Source organism: Salmo salar, chromosome 04 (genome assembly GCF_965601325.2).
Source record: "Salmo salar chromosome 04, fSalSal1, whole genome shotgun sequence".
Taxonomy (NCBI): Eukaryota; Metazoa; Chordata; class Actinopteri; order Salmoniformes; family Salmonidae; genus Salmo; species Salmo salar.
In genome coordinates, this window is record NC_138294.1 from 75,672,496 (window position 1) to 75,688,919 (window position 16,424).

General features: G+C 42.7%; 1 protein-coding gene across 2 annotated transcripts in view; it reads right to left on the minus strand.

Annotated features, from left to right (window-relative positions):
• The window catches only part of tmem132e (transmembrane protein 132E), a 367,581-nt gene that overhangs the window by 48,440 nt on the left and 302,717 nt on the right, over positions 1-16,424 (minus strand). For both annotated transcript variants that reach the window (XM_014197869.3, XM_014197868.3), the window contains exon 3: positions 1,150-1,290. In XM_014197869.3, the coding sequence (XP_014053344.1) occupies positions 1,150-1,290 (141 nt within the window). The remainder of the gene's footprint in view (positions 1-1,149; positions 1,291-16,424) is intronic.

The window sequence follows — 16,424 nt, forward strand, 5'->3', positions numbered from 1 at the left end:
GTTTTGACTTAAGTCTACTTGAAGATCTATGGCAAGACCTGAAAATGGTTGTCTACCAATGATCAACAACCAATTTGACAGAGTTTGAAGAATTTTGAAAAGAATAATGGGCAAATGTTACACAATCCAGGTGTGGAAAGCTCTTAGAGACTTACCCAGAAAGACTCACAGCTAACCACTGCTAAAGGTGCTTCTATAAAGTATTGATTCAGGGTTGTGAATACCTATATAAATGAGATATTTCTGTATTTCATTAGCAAACATTTTCAAACATGTCTAAAAACATTTATTCACTTTGTCATTATGGGGTATTGTGTGTAGACGGGTGAGATTTTTTTTTGATTTAATCCATTTTGAATTCAGGCTGTAACACAAGAAAATGTGGAATAAGTCAAGGGGTATGTATAGTTTCTGAAGGCACTGTATAAAAGTAAAACTGTACATATCACTTTGCCATTTTTCTATTGGTTTTCCCTACACATAAAATGGATATATCACTAAAGTTGATACTCAAGCTGTAAAAAGCATGCATTTCAAAAGTACAGTTTAATGTAGTTGTCCTCCAAACATATCAGCTTTCTGCCAAGCAGGGAGAAATGTTTAAATCATCATTGGTGTAAGCATTTTTTTATTTTATTTTTTATTTAACCTTTATTTAACTAGGCAAGTCAGTTAAAGAACACATTCTTATTTACAATGACGGCCTACCCCGGCCAAACCCTCCCCTAAACTGGACGACGCTGGGCCAATTGTGCGCCGCCTTATGGGACACCCGATCACGGCCAGTTGTGATACAGCCCGGGATCGAACCAGGGTCTGTACTGATGCCTCTAGCACTGAGATGCAGTGCCTAAATGCTTTGCATTTAAGCACTTTATTTGACAGAGTATATCCAAGGATTTTTTGCACAACTACCCAAATCTGTATCCATATCTTTACTACAAATAGACTTATAACTTCTTTATTATTATCAGCAAGCAACATGAGGACACTATTGCAGCCAAGGAGATGCTTTGAAGAAGTCTCAATTAGTCTTTCACAGAACAAACCATCCTAAAGTTAACAATGTGCTGGGCACAACAGCCTCACTCTGTAGTGTTTGGGTGGATGTTGTGTGTTGTGTGTTTAGGCCTTAGGCTGTTGACTTACCCGGCTTGCACTCCTTTATTTTTGTTCACGTCGATGGTGGTGATGGAATGCTTCGCCCCAGACTGTACCTCCCAGTCCACAGTCCACAGTGCATTCTTTGACTTGGTTTGCAGAAGATTCACCCCCTTCTTTGCCTTGACCCTGCAATCAAGAGATAAAAGGAATGAATCAACATTATTAACAGCTCATGATTTATCTGTGAGGTCAGAGGTTGTTGGTTTGTTTGTATACTGTAGTTCCATCATGTGCACAGCACTGTATTATATCGGGGCAAATGCATTTTTGAAAGATCAATCAATGACAGTTAATGTAGTTGGACAATGTGGTGATAGGCTTTGTCTTTAGAGTCAGTTTATCGCACTGGAAATTTGAAATCATGGATAAATGTCTAAATAATGCTTAAATAACGATTGAGAGTATTTCTCAACCAGCCAACTGTATATTAAGCATCAGGCAAAAAATAAAAGCCCACTCCATATTCTTTGGTTCCATAATATTTTGAGAAAGCTTGAATATTGTGCTGTACTAGTGTTTTTAAGACTATGATCCATTTCAGTGACTCCGATTAATTTCCCCACACAAATGAGAGGGTATGAGGTATTACCCTGGTGTGGCCCATGTGAATTTAGCTCGCCATTGCGTTCGCACAAAACCGATTAATGAGTGAGCATAGAGAATCAGAAAGGTAAAGCTGTGACTAGTAATACGCACCAATTCTGTAAGACTCTAGCCATCTTTGCAGCCCTGATAAGAGGCAAATGAAGGAGCTTGTGTGAACTACTTCGGCTAAGACACTACTATTATTTATTCATTCCACACAGATGCCTTCTGCCATGGCAACTTCTATTAAGCGCTGCGCTGGAATGGCTGACTGCTAAACAGGGTCGGTTAGCTCTAAATGCTCCTAATCCTTCAAGGCCATATAGCTAATTCATACACTGGGGTCTAAAATGTCACTGGACATTTTCAGTGCAAACATTTATGCCCTGAAAGAGCGTTTAAGAAATGACTTCTCATTAACCCTCGATGTGGTTTAATTCATTGTTGTAACCTGTGGAGAATAATTTTGTTTTGCACAAATAGCTAATGTGGATTGGTACATAGCCTTTCATCCATCTAGTCTTCAGGAAATTGCTCAGATTGTCAAAGACTGTGGTTAACACCTTCAAACACAATATTCCAGTGATGGCTCTACACAACGGAAGGCAACTGTATTGAGTGACAGGAGCTCCTTGCCTCTGGATCATGAACAGCAATCTCAACAATGATCTTGAGCACTCCGATATTTATCTTGTTTATCACTCTAAGTACAGCTTTGAGGTTCGGCAGCCAGCACAGAGCCATGCAGATGAAGAGCTGGAAGGAAGGAGAAGGAAGAAAACCTGGCTGGCAGGGAGATGTTCTTTAGTGGGGCAGGCTGTGGAAATTAGAATGATCGAGCCAAGGAGTTAGAGGAGATCGCAAATCAAAACCTTGCAACTGCCAATGTTCACATCTGATACAGAATTTACTCATATCCTGCCCAAGGAAATTATTGTTGTATTGCGGTGGCGGATACAGACGGGAACCAAAACGTGTGTTTTGCAACAGTCTGACAGTTACTAATTAACATAACATGATGATGTGTAGTTAAGGCCTGTCAAAACAGCAAACTCCTACCCATTGCGCAATTGGGGAGGTTGAGAGTCAGCAGTATGCCTGACAGGTTATTCTGCGACCTAGACATCGGAATTCTGACCTTATTTCTTCAGGCTCTGGTAACCATATTCAAAGGCTGGCCAAACACTTTAAAAGGGTGACAGCAAATTCATTGATGGGGTGAATCTTTCTGCCAGATTAACCCCCAACCAGTTTTCAAATTCTCCCTTCCTTTGCCTTTAAACCGCTCCCTCTGCACTCACCTGATAAAGCAGCGACGGCACCACTTTGAGGATCGGGTCATGACCAATAGAGGAGGCTGCAGCGCCCTGTTTTTCATCAAGGCTTTGGTTTAGTCTTTATCTCCAGCTATACGCAGCTGCCCGCCGTGTAAAAAAACACCTTTATTGATGATGTGGTACATTTTTTTTTTCAAATGTTAAATCTCTGAAGGTGCAAGGCAAGATAGGAATCTGTTTGCAGTTATCGCAAGAATCTTTTCCTGGGAAGTAAATCTGTGTGGAATAATTATGTACACCTGGAGCGTGCCCTTTCCAAACAGTATAACCACAAACAGAGTTGGATTGGTTTGGTTCAGATGAAAGAAGACGGCTCTAAAGTTCTAGTCCAGCTCAACGTGTCACCTTCAGTACCAAGCTATTATGAACAGACCAACTCCTGGTAAACAAGACAGAACACAGTTGGACTCCAGTGGGACTCTAGCTGGTCAATGTTGTTAAGGAGTCAACACCAAGACCCGGTTGTTGTGGTTTCAAGTTATTTGAATCAATGAATAATAGTCAGTATTAATCCTGGTAGTGTAACATGGCTATTATGTTTATTTTTCACATGTACACCAGTCAAATTACAGAAAAGAGCTTGGCTTTAACTGGAAACTAAAATATGAATCCAAATATGAGTCCATCCAACCATATTAGCCTCTTCCCTCACTCTGCTTCCTTTTCCAGGCTCTCCCAGACACAACTCCCCTAGCTCTGCTTAACTGTTAAGGCAATGCCTGTGTGAAATGATCAAGCATTCACAACAAACCCTTTGCTTAGATAATGCCAACCACTCACAGATTGCAATTCAGTTTTTTGGATGTCGCTAGCGGTAGTATGTTGCGGTGGAGATTGCCAAAAAACAAACATTTGACCATGGTGGCGGTGACAACAGCTCACAGATGAAGCGCAGTGCCACTGTTGGGCGGCCTAAACTCTAATGGATATCAAGCATTTGCGTTCGTAACCTCGGCAGACTTCGGTGCACAAATGCAGGCAAAAAAGTAAACAAAAAGGAACTAAAATGTCAGCACTAGAATGTCTCAAAGGCACTCCCTTTTGAATTACTGCAAAAACAGGGCATCTCCGACAGCTAAATTTGGCCAGCGAAGCCTTTTTCCACTGAAGCTCCATTAGTTTGAGGGGGCACTTTACAGACAACTTCTCCACTTGGAGTTCTGCAGTCACAACAAATTCCCATTCCATGACAGTATATTATTTATCTATCAATGTATGCTTGTCCTTGGCCCTGTGCTTGACGCAGTGCCCGTTTTATGTGACATGTGATTCAATCATGCACTTGGCTGTGTGTGATATAACAGCTCGGCATGTATGATATGTTTATACAAGCTTGAGAAACATTATTGTTTGTTTCCAGCACTTTGCATCCTTGAAGTAGCAGCTTGATGTAATGTGAGGTAAAAAAAAATATTTATTCCGATGCCACTCCATAAGCCTTCAATTGCACTCACAAAGCTATTATTTCAAAAATGTCACGACAACAATGGATTATGCTTACAAGGTGTGCTGCAAGCGACTGCTGTAGAAAATAGCACACAAGAGTATTAAATATGGCACCAGTCAACAGGGGTTCATTGAGGGTCCACAAGTAATTCCTAAGTAGTTATTTATTGAATTGCAGTATTGTAATCTCAGATATTGTGTATGCCAGACCTTGAGATTCACTGTTCGGCAAAAAAGAGAGAAATAGCTTAGTTTTGCATCACCTTGCTGGAGAAGCACATGCCAGCTGCTCATTATTGTGGAAATATGAGAGAGACGTCGATACGAGGACATGTCAACCTCGTCAGCCTCCATCTCCAGCCATGTGGACATTCTGCCATAATTGGCAGCGGGGAAGCAATCAGGACAGATGTTCGCTTTGCAACAAGACGCCCGGCACCACAAAAAGATCTGATGCTTTCGTCACACTGCTGATGCTCGTCTGACGGTAAACCGAGTGGCCAGCCCAGCCCCAGATGGAGGGCCAGCCACCACGGGTCAGGAATGATGAGCATCTTCAGTAATCTCTCGCTAAAACAAAAGACGATATGGGACATGAACAGCGAGGGATGACCCGACAGTCGGGATTTACACTAATCTGACAAATCATCTAAGGAGAAGAGAGAAGGCACAGAGGCACAGAGAATAGCTGTATTATACTTCTTTTGAGTGAGGCATTTAAAAAATATATATTTAACCTTTATTTAACTAGGCAAGTCAGTTATGAACAAATTCTTATTTACAATGACGGCCTATCCCGGCCAACGCTGGGCAAATTGTGCGCCGCCCTTTGGGATTCCCAATCACGGCCGGTTGTGATGCAGCCTGGAATCAAACCAGGGTTTTTACTTGCATAATCACCAAATTATTTTGCTGTGCCACCTGGAAATTTTATTTAGGAGCACCAGTGAGCCTATAAAAATTTAAAATTATAGCTTGAATATCTCAAATGTTTTTTTTTTGTGACCCTACATTTCCTTTAATTGTTCTCCTAAACATGTGGTCCTTGTAATAAAGGTCAGCGTAGAGCCCCAGGTGACAGCAGCGTTTGTGTTCCTAATCGATTGATCTCAGAATGGAAAACAACTCTGAAGTTATCCTGATTATTTGAGGAGATAAAAGGGTCAAGATTAAATAGCTTCACACAGACCAGACTCCTTAAAACAAAACACAATTGCAGGATTCAAAACAGAGGCTGCAGGCCTGGGAGGGAGGAGGGTTCCTGTCTTATCTTTAAGTGGTGTGGTGGGCTGACGTGTGGAGTGGAGACTCCCTTTTCTGTGCCCTGATGCCACTGATGTAGATGCAGCTATCTGCACACACAAACACGCGTACCCACACACACAAACCACACACGCACGCACGCACGCACACACACACACACACACACAGACACACAGACACAGACACACACACAGACACACACTCACACACACACACATAGGTGCACACACACGTGATCACGCACACACACAAACCACAGGCGCACAATGATGCAAAAACACACTGCAGAGCGATGGTGGTGGCTAGGAATCCGTCCTCCTGGAACACAATTATTCTAAGTAGTTTTTCCATCAGCCGGAGCCATGAGCAGAAGACCCTCGGGTGAGCCATAACCTTTCTGTGGAGGCAATCGGGAAAAAAGACGCTCTCCAATTTATTTGATAAGGCGAGTAGAACTCAGCGATGCCAACAGACATGGAGAACAAGAAAATCAGGGCCTTTCTGAAACCAAGTTGATGACATTTTCAGAGTTCACATCACTATGCATACATAACACAAAATATAATATAATAAAAAATTGCCCATTCCAAAGGAGAATTAAGAAAAGTTGAGAATTCCTATGGTTTGCGGTGCTGTATACCAGCAGATACATCTACCAATAGTCAAACAAAGGCTACTAGCCATTGGATGATAAGAGACACTGACAAACCATGTATCCCACAAAGCAAAGGAGAAAAAAAGTGATACAGAAGACTTGTCATGGCAAGGAGAGAGAGAGAGAGAGAGAGAGAGAGAGAGAGAGAGAGACATTTGTGCATAAATAAATGCTGCCAGGACAAAAGCAAGTTGTCACATTGTGATTGGATACTGGATGACTGTGAGGAATACTGATACACTTGAAGAGGTAAAATGATTTCGGGGGGGGGGGGGGGGGGATTATATTATTGTTATGCGGTTCAGAGAGCTTATCCATCCGTCTTGATGCGCAGTCTCATCTCTCGGCCCCTCTCGCCGACAGAACAGAAATACTGACGCCATATATTCATTTGATGGAGAGATAAATGTCATGTCCAGCACTTCTAAAGATCAACGAAATATCAGATTCTATCCAATGCTCATTGAATGTCATAAAATACAGGAGACCTGGGATGGACTGACGGAGTAAGGAAACGAGGAAAAAAGGCGTAATATCTCGATTTGGGTCAGTTGTTCTGGGAAGGCCCCACACATTCTTAAAGCGTAGAAAAATGAAAAGAGAAAAACAACTCCCACCAATTGATTGAATGATTACACAAGACAATAACAGTGGGGATCGGCGAGCACGCTTCTCAAACCGAACCCAGAGCTTCTTAAGAGTGATGCCCCATGCTGTCATTGCTGCTGTGAGTGGACCAGTTCTGTTCTCCAATGGAACTCTCTTTTCATCCATTCCTCTTACGCACCAACTCTCATTATGTTCACACTGTTCTGTCAACCATACCTCCCCTCCCTATTTCTCTGCATGACTCCCTACCTCCTTCACCCCCCTCTCTTTTCCCCTCTCCCTCTGGCTCCCCCCTCGTTCTGCACCTATCCTCTTAAATAAATCACTTCCAACACGCAGCTGTTCAATTAAACTTTCACTAGATATTGCTGGCGTCTGGTCAGTCTAATCAGGGGCTCTGTAGGAATAGGTAATTCAACTCACTAACCTGCTACACCGGGTGCCCTGATACACCATCATGTAGTGTTAATGGCCTGTATTGACCAGCGCCTACAAAGATAATGGCATTTTCATAACCCGCCAGTGGAAAGCCATCTTCCTTATAGACAGTAAATGCAGAAGACAGCTACTGATGCACTCTCACTGGCGCTAACCTCCTTTATCGCCCTGCAACCCAGCATTTCAGAATCCTAGTTCTACTCTATGGTTGTTGAGGAAGTGCAATACCATGAAGTGGCCAACAGGTGGCCCTCACCTCACCGGGAGGAAGGGGGATACTGAAGCGGGGCCATGATAGGCATACTAGGTGGGGGCCTGGTGGTCTTCACATGATAAGATATGCAACCATTTTGAGCTGGATTCAAAAGGACAATCACTAGTTTGTCAGATACCCTATCTGGACTGTCACCTGGAGAGGCATGCTACCACTACTCCCCACGACCTCCACCTCCCCACCAGGTGGAAACGTGCCTTTGTTTAATAAACTCCGACCTGTCCTCACGGCAACCTTGACTTCATTTATTTTCCCAGGCTGCTGTTAAATCACTCTGCTTTACTTCCCTCCATCCTCTCCCCTCCTTACCCTTCCTCCCTCACTTTTTCCCATTCATTCGCTTTCCCTTTTCTGTCTCCTCACCCCCACCACTCTAATGACCTTGCTTGCCAAATGATCCAAATGACTGTGCATTGAGTTAAACGCTGATTAGGAGGGAGCCCTATGCGGAGTTGGAGGAGGAGAGCTAAAGCGTAGGGGGATACAGCTGCCTGCATATTGGTTTGTTAGTCCCCCTGGCTAGTGATTACATGCACACAATGAATTTGGACAGTCGTTGGCCACGACAGCCATTTTTGCAATCAAAATCAACACAATCCGACTGCCTCAAATGAGGTTTCCTAACTACAATCAAGACGAGCTAGGTTCTGGGTTTCAAAGCCAATATTGGATCTAGACTACCCACCTCCCGTTCAATGCATCATACCAACTTAATTTTTGAAAACGATGGGAGGATGGTTTTAAAAGTGGGAGCGGCTAAGCCAAATGAAGCGAAATGCAGAGGCAGCATGGTTTATCATAGTTGTAACTGACCATGATAATGATAACTGGCCATCAAACTGTAAAACATCAAGCGAGCGCAAAACTGCGCTTTATGCTGTGCTTTATGACTCTTTTGATTATGTATGTTTGTGCACGGGCCACGCCTTTGACGGGGGAGACAATGACAATCTAGACCGCTGAGCTGGAAGAGTGCCGTAACTTGTCGCCATGACAATTTGCAATCCATGTTCCATCAAGGGCTCAGACCAGATTACGAGGCATCGTGGCTGATGAGGCAACATTTACTTTTCACACGCACAGGGCTGTGCAGTTTTTACAGCAAGTTTGCTCAAATGGAACAAAGCATTCCTTTGTGCGTCCAGGCTGTTATAAAAACAGCGTAAAGCTCTCTCGATCTCACTCTCCTATTTCTCCTCCCTCCTACATGAGACAGGGCAGAACAACTAAGGACAAAACCTAACCCAGAGCCTGCTCTGACTGCGCCAGTGAGGCCTAGAACGTTTAGCATTTTCCCACACTTCAGAACTCACCTGGCCTATTATTGATGGGGAATTATTTGTCAGGTATATACACTACATGTCCAAAAGTATGTGGACACCTGCTTGTAGAACGCCTCATTTTGGTTGATTAGACCTGGCTCGCAGGTGGTGTTCCAATTCATCCCAAAGGTGTATCATGGGGTTGAGGTCAGGGCTCTCTGCAAGCCAGAGAAGTTCTTCCACACCGATTTCGACAAATAATTTCTTTATGGACCTCGCTTTGTGCACGGGGGCATTGTCATGCTGAAACAGGCCTTCCCCAAACTGTTGCCACCAAATTTGAAGCACAGAATCGTCTAGAATGTCATTGTTTGCTGTAGTGTTAAGATTTCCCTTCAATGGAACTAAGGGGCCTAGCCCAAACCATGAAAAACAGCTGTTTCCACTTCACAATGACAGCACTTGCAGTTGACCGGGGCAGCTCTAGCAGGGCAGAAATTTGACTAACTGACTTGTTGGAAAGGTGGCATCCTATGACGGTGCCACGTTGAAAGTCACTGAGCTCTTCAGTACAGGTCATTTTATTGCCAATGTTTGTCTATGAAGATTGTATGGCTGTGTGCTCGATTTTATACACATATCAACAACGGGTGCAGCTGAAATAGCTTAATTCACTAATTTGAAAGGGTGTCCACATACTTTTGGCCATGTAGTGTTTATGGAGGTAATGGGACACAATGCCCCAGGCACTGACATTATCTTTCTTAGGCAACTGAAGCCAACAATTTTTTTATTTTTTTTATTTAACCTTTTTTTAACCTGGCAAGTCAGTTAAGAACAAATTCTTATTTACAATGACGGCCTACACCGGCCAAACCCTAACCCAGTCAACGCTGGGCCAATTGTGCGCTGCCCTATGGGACTCCCAATCACAGCCGGTTGTGATACAGCCTGGATTCAAACCAGAGTGTCTGTAGTGACACCTCAAGCACTGAGATGCAGTACCTTAGACCGCTGCGCCACTCGGGAGCTTCATCCGTCTCACCATAATTCACAGCATACCTAATTAATATTTTCCAGGTTTCCGGGTCCTCAGCTGAGCTGTGTACTGAATCTTATGTCATAGGATTACTTTCAATTTCAAGTGTTAGAATTTAAAAGAGATTCATGTTTGTGTAATGACTTTGGATGCCAAACTGGATCCCTCTAAATACGAGATTAAACTGTATTCACCTAAAAGGGTAAAAAAACGAATGCTGTTTTGTATGGTCGAGTTTCACTTACTTCGAAAGATCACATAAAAATGCCTCTAATATACACTCACCGGACAGTTTATTAGGTACACATATCTAGTACTGGGTCAAACCCCCTTTTGACTCCAGAAAAACCAGAATTCATCAGGGCATGGATTCTACAAGGTGGACTCCATGGAATCATGCTGTTTACGCCAAATCCTGACGCAACAGGAACCGGGATTCGTTGGACCAGATGATGTTTTCCATTCCTCAATTGTCCGGTGTTAGTGATCGAGTACCCATTGGAGCCGCTTCTTCTTGTTTTTAGCTGATAGGAGTGGAACACGGTGTGGTTGTCCGCTGCAATAGGCCATCCGTGACAAGGGTCGACAAGTTGTGCGTTCCAAGATGTCATTCTGCACACTACTGTCGTACTACGCCATTATTTGTCTATTGGTGGGCCGCCTGTTAGCACGATTCTTGCAATTCTCCTTCCATCTCTCTCATCAACCAGCTGTTTTCGCCCACAGGAATGTCGAACCATTCTCAGTAAACCCTAGACACTGTCGGGTGTGAAAAGCCCAGGTGGGCGGCTGTTCTGGAGATACTGGATCCAGTGCGCCTGGCACCGACGTGTATACCAACACGCCTGGCATCATATCACTTGGTGAGTGTATACCAATACAGTATGGTGGCTGATAAAATGTATTTAATTCAAAATTATACAGCTTGTTTATACAACATTATATGATTAATGTCAATTCTTCAACTAATATGGCCATGTGACATACTTCTATCTCAGAATATTGGCTTTAAAGGCCAGTACAGTAGGACAGTAGCAGCAGCTAGCCTCAGCATTAGCCACCAGTGAAAAGACTGCGTGGCACTCCATTGGGAATCCACCACATTTATACTCCTCCCTTCCATTCCTCCACATACCACCCCCAACTCCCAGAGCGCCTGGCCTCCTTGTCCTGCTCCTCAACACCACATAATACCACACCCTGAGGGACTCCTCAGCACAATAACAACATGCCGACCTTGAGATCTGGGTACTTCTGCTGGAGCATGGCTGTCTGTTCCGATCGGCTGGCTGCCGTACACAGGGCTCCCCTACCCCCACAACACAGTCCAACCAGGGGCTTAGTGGGCACGCTCAGTGTGGAGCAACAGAGGAAGCAGCAGCTATGTCCACCCAGCACGTTGTTTTCTGTGTTGGCTCAATGTTCTGGTCTGAGAACAAGGAGGAACAGGTGCTGAGATTAGGGATCGATTTAGCATCAATTGTTATGCATAGAGAACGAGGCAGAGAGAGAAATCCAACAGCACTAAGGTGGTTAGCTGTTGTGTTGGAGGTTTGTATTAGGAAGGTATGGTGAAGAGATTAAATCTGGCTATCTTTTGACATTCTAGTTGAAGTGTAAGCATACCATCTCTGTTCAGAGAAGTCCATTCTGCTCTTCTCTGGACAGACAACAATGCCTTCAAAAAACCCAGATCTTCAGAGTGAGAATTTTTTCTCACCCCACAAAGCCACATTTTTATTCTAGGAGAGAAGGCAGAGGTGAGGCGTGAGGGAGAAAGTCCAATCAGCTATTTCAGTGCTGTTTTTGCCCTGGGTCTCCTGTTTGTCTATTGGGGTTTAATAACTTCAATAAAACGGTAAGGGGTCATGGCTCCCTCACAGAGATGAGAGGCTACGGCACTAACTAGCCATTAGAGAGGATGGGAGGGCATAGGAAATAGCCATAACAAATCTGCCCCAGTTAGCTGGCAGGCATCAATAATAAGGGACTCCGGTTTCTAAAATGTATTCTCATTTAAATCAGCTTCACGTAATGACCTCGGGCCAAGGGAGGCCAAGAGAACATCCACTGAGGGTTAAGAAACATGTTTCACACTTGATGGTCAGAGCTGTCATGCGGGACTTTTTTTTTGGTTTAGTTTAATTTACATTAGCTTTAAAAAAAAAAAAATCTCACTTTCATGAGTTAGACAGTTGTTTTGCATCATCTCTTGTTTTGCAGCTTCCTTTTTTGTTTTAAAATTATGTTTATCCCATGTTTAATAGGCTATAAATAAATACATATATATACAGTTGAAGTCGAAAGTTTACATACACCGTAGCAAAATACATTTAAACTCAGTTTTTCACAATTCCTGACATTTTATCCTAGTAAAAATTCCCAGTCTTAGGTCAGTTAGGATCACCACTTTATTTTAAGAATGTGAAATGTCAGAATAATAGGAGAGAGAATTATTTATTTCAGCTTTTCTTTCTTTCATCACATTCCCAGTGGGTCAGAAGTTACATACACTCAATTACTATTTGGTAAAATTGCCTTTAAAGTGTTTAACTTTGGTCAAACGTTTCAGGTAGCCTTTCACAAGCTTCCCACAATAAGTTGGGTGAATTTCGGCCCATTCCTCCTGACAGAGCTGGTGTAACTGAGTCAGGTTTGTGGGCCTCCTTGCTCGAACATGCTTTTTCAGTTCTGCCAACACATTTTCTAGAGGATTGAGGTGAGGGCTTTGTGATGGCCACTCCAATACCTTGACTTTGATGTCCTTAAGCCATTTTACCACAACTTTGGAAGTATGCTTGGGCCATTGTCCATTTGGAAGAGCCATTTGCGACCAAGCTTTTAACTTCCTGACTGATGTCTTGAGATGTTGCTTCAATATATCCACATCATTTTACTCATGATGCCATCTATTTTGTGAAGTCCACCAATCTCTCCTGCAGCAAAAGAAAAAAAACATGATGCTGCCACCCCCATGCTTCACGGTTGGGATGGTGTTCTTCGGGTTGCAAGCGTCCCCCTTTTTCCTCCAAACATAACAATGGTCACTATGGCCAAACAGTTCTATTTTTGTTTCATCAGACGAGAGGACATTTCTCCAAAAAGTACAATCTTTGTCCCCATGTGCAGTTGCAAACCGTAGTCTGTCTTTTAATGGCGGTTTTGGAGCAGTGGCTTCTTCCTTGCTGAGCGGCCTTTCAGGTTATGTCGATATAGGACTCGTTTTACGGTGGATATAGATTATTTTGTACTTGTTTCCTCCAGCATCTTCACAAGGTCCTTTGCTGTTGTTCTGGGATTGATTTGCACTTTTTGCACCAAAGTATGTTCATCTCTAGGAGACAGAACGCGTCTCCTTTCTGAGCGTTATGATGGCTGCGTCATCCCATGGTGTTTACACTTGCGTACTATTGTTTGTACAGATGAACGTGGTACCTTCAGGTGTTTGGAAATTGCTCCCAAGGATGAACCAGACTTGTGGAGGTATAGAAAAACAATTGTGAGGTCTTGGCTGATTTCTTTTGATTTTCCCATGATTTCAAGCAAAGAGGCACTGAGTTTGAAGGTAGACCTTGAAATACATCCACAGGTACAATCAGAACAACAGTTTTCAGCTGTGCAAACATAACTGGAAAAGGGTTTTCTAATCATCAATTAGCCTTTTAAAACAATAAACTTGGATTAGCTAACACAATGTGCCATTGGAACACAGGAGCGATGGTTGCAGATAACGGGCCTCTGTACGCCTATGTAGATATTCCATAAAAAAATCTGCCGCTTCCAGCTACAATAGTCATTTACAACATTAACAATGTCTACACTGTATTTCTGACCAATTTGATGTTATTTTAATGGACCAAAAATGTGCTTTTCTTTCAAAAACATGGACTTTTCTAAATGACCCCAAACTTTTGAACGGTAGTGTAGGTACATGACGTAATGACGCCACGTGAAATGTTGTGCTATACATGCAACACAGCATTTCTAAACTAGCCCACAATGTCTGCTGTGTGGATCGAGCAGTCAACAAGTCGAGCAGTCATTTGAAAGAGTAACACAATTATAGCTACTGAAACAGATTTGGTAGTTTTGCTATGTTTTTGGGGAAGAACATTGTTTGCATCCATTTAGAAATATATAAATATTTCACCTTTATATAACCAGGTAGGCCAGTTGAGAACAAGTTATCATTTACAACTGAGACCTGGCCAAGATAAAACAAAGCAGTGCGACACAAACAACAACACAGAGTTACACATGGAATAATCAAATATATAGTCAATAACACAATAGAAAAAAAAGTTTATATACAGTGTGTGCAAATGGCGTAAGGCAGGAGGTAAGGCATTGTTGCGAAGTAATTACAATTTAGCAAATTAACACTGGAGTGATAGATGTGCAGATGATGATGTGCTAATAGAAATATTGGTGTGCAAAAAATGTAATTAAAACAATATGGCGATGAGGTAGGTAGATTGGATGGGCTATTAACAGATGGGCTGTGTACCGCTGCAGCGATCGGTTAGCTGCTCAGATACCTGATGTTTAAAGTTAGTGAGAGAGATATAAGACTCCAACTTCAGCGATTTTTGCAATTCGTTCCAGTCATTGGCAGCAGAGAACTGAAAGGGGTGTTGGCTTTGGGGATGATCAATGAGATATACCTGCTGGAACGTGTGCTACGGGTGGGTGTTGTTATCGTGACCAGTGAACTGAGATAAGGTGGAGCGTTACCTAGCAAAGACTTATAGATGACCTGGAGCCAGTGGGTCTGGCGACGAATATGTAGCGAGGGCCAGCCGACGAGAGCATACAGGTCGCAGTGGTGGGTGGTATATGGGGCTTTGGTGACAAAACGGATGGCACTGTGATAGACTGCATCCAGTTTGCTGAGTAGAGTGTTGGAGGCAATTTTGTAAATGGCATCGCCAAAGTCGAGGAGAGCTTTTTTTTTATGGCCAGCACTGTAGGTACGCGAGACAACTTTACCAGCATCATGGCATACATATCGATGAATAGTTGTGACATATGAAATACAAGTGATAGTGTAATCAATGTGTAATAACTAGGTAAAACATGTATGACCGCGTTAAATTATTATGTGACGGGCAGTCATATTCAGGTCCTGATTGGTCAACAAGCTTATTTGACATGTCAAATAGTGTTATTTGACATGTGAAATAGTGTTGTTTAACGTGTATCTTTTTTGACACGCAAAGACCCAAATGGAGTTCCATAGAAATCCTGGTTGAGAATGAAACAACTTTACAGCTGAACAACAAAACAGCACAGCAAGTAAGTGAAAGAAATAGATTTTGATTATGTTTTACTGGTAATGGGGACATACATAAATGCCAACAAAATAACTTTTTGGTCAGTGTGGTATGTGTGTGTGTATGTGTAACCTTTATTTAACTAGGCAAGTCAGTTAACTTCTTTGGGAACGGGGGGCAGTATCTAGTAGCTTGGATGAATAAGGTGCCCAGAGTAAACTGCCTGCCACTCAGGCCCAGAAGCTAAGATATGCATATTATTAGTAGATTCGGATAGAAAACAGTCTGAAGTTTCTAAAACTGTTTGAATGATGTCTGTGAGTATAACAGAACTCATATGGCAGGCGAAAGCCTGAGAGAAATCCAACCAGGAAGTGGGAAATCTGAGGTTTGTAGTTTTTCAAGTGATTGCCTATGCAATATACAGTGTAAATTTGGTCAGATTGCATTTCCTAAGGCTTCCACTAGATGTCAACAGTCTTTAGAACGTTGTTTCCGGCTTCTATTGTAAAAGGGGAGTGAATAAGAGCTGTTGGAAACAGTGGTCTGGTTGAAAGCCTTTAGTTTAGTCACGCGTGCGGCCGTGAGCACGAGCTCCATTCCCTTTCATTCTATAGACAAAGAAATTGTCCGGTTGGAATATTATTGAAGATTTATGATAAAAACATCCTAAAGATTGATTCTATACATCATTTGACATGATTCTACAAACTGTAATGGAACTTTTTTGACTTTTCGTCTGGACTTAGTGCCTGACTTAGTGCCCATTTGGAATAGTGAACTAAACGCGCAAACAAAAAGGAGGTATTTGGACATAAAGATTAACTTCATCGAACAAAACGAACATTTATTGTGGAACTGGGATTCCTGGGAGTGCATTCCGATGAAGATCATCAAAGGTAAGTGAATATTTATAACACTATTTCTGACTTTTGTTGACTCCACAACATGGCGGGAATCTGTATGGCTTGTTTTGGTGGCTGAGCGCTGTACTCAGATTATCGCATGGAGTGCTGTCACCGTAAAGCTTTTTTGAAATCTGACACAGCGGTTGCATTAAGGAGAAGTTTATCTATAAT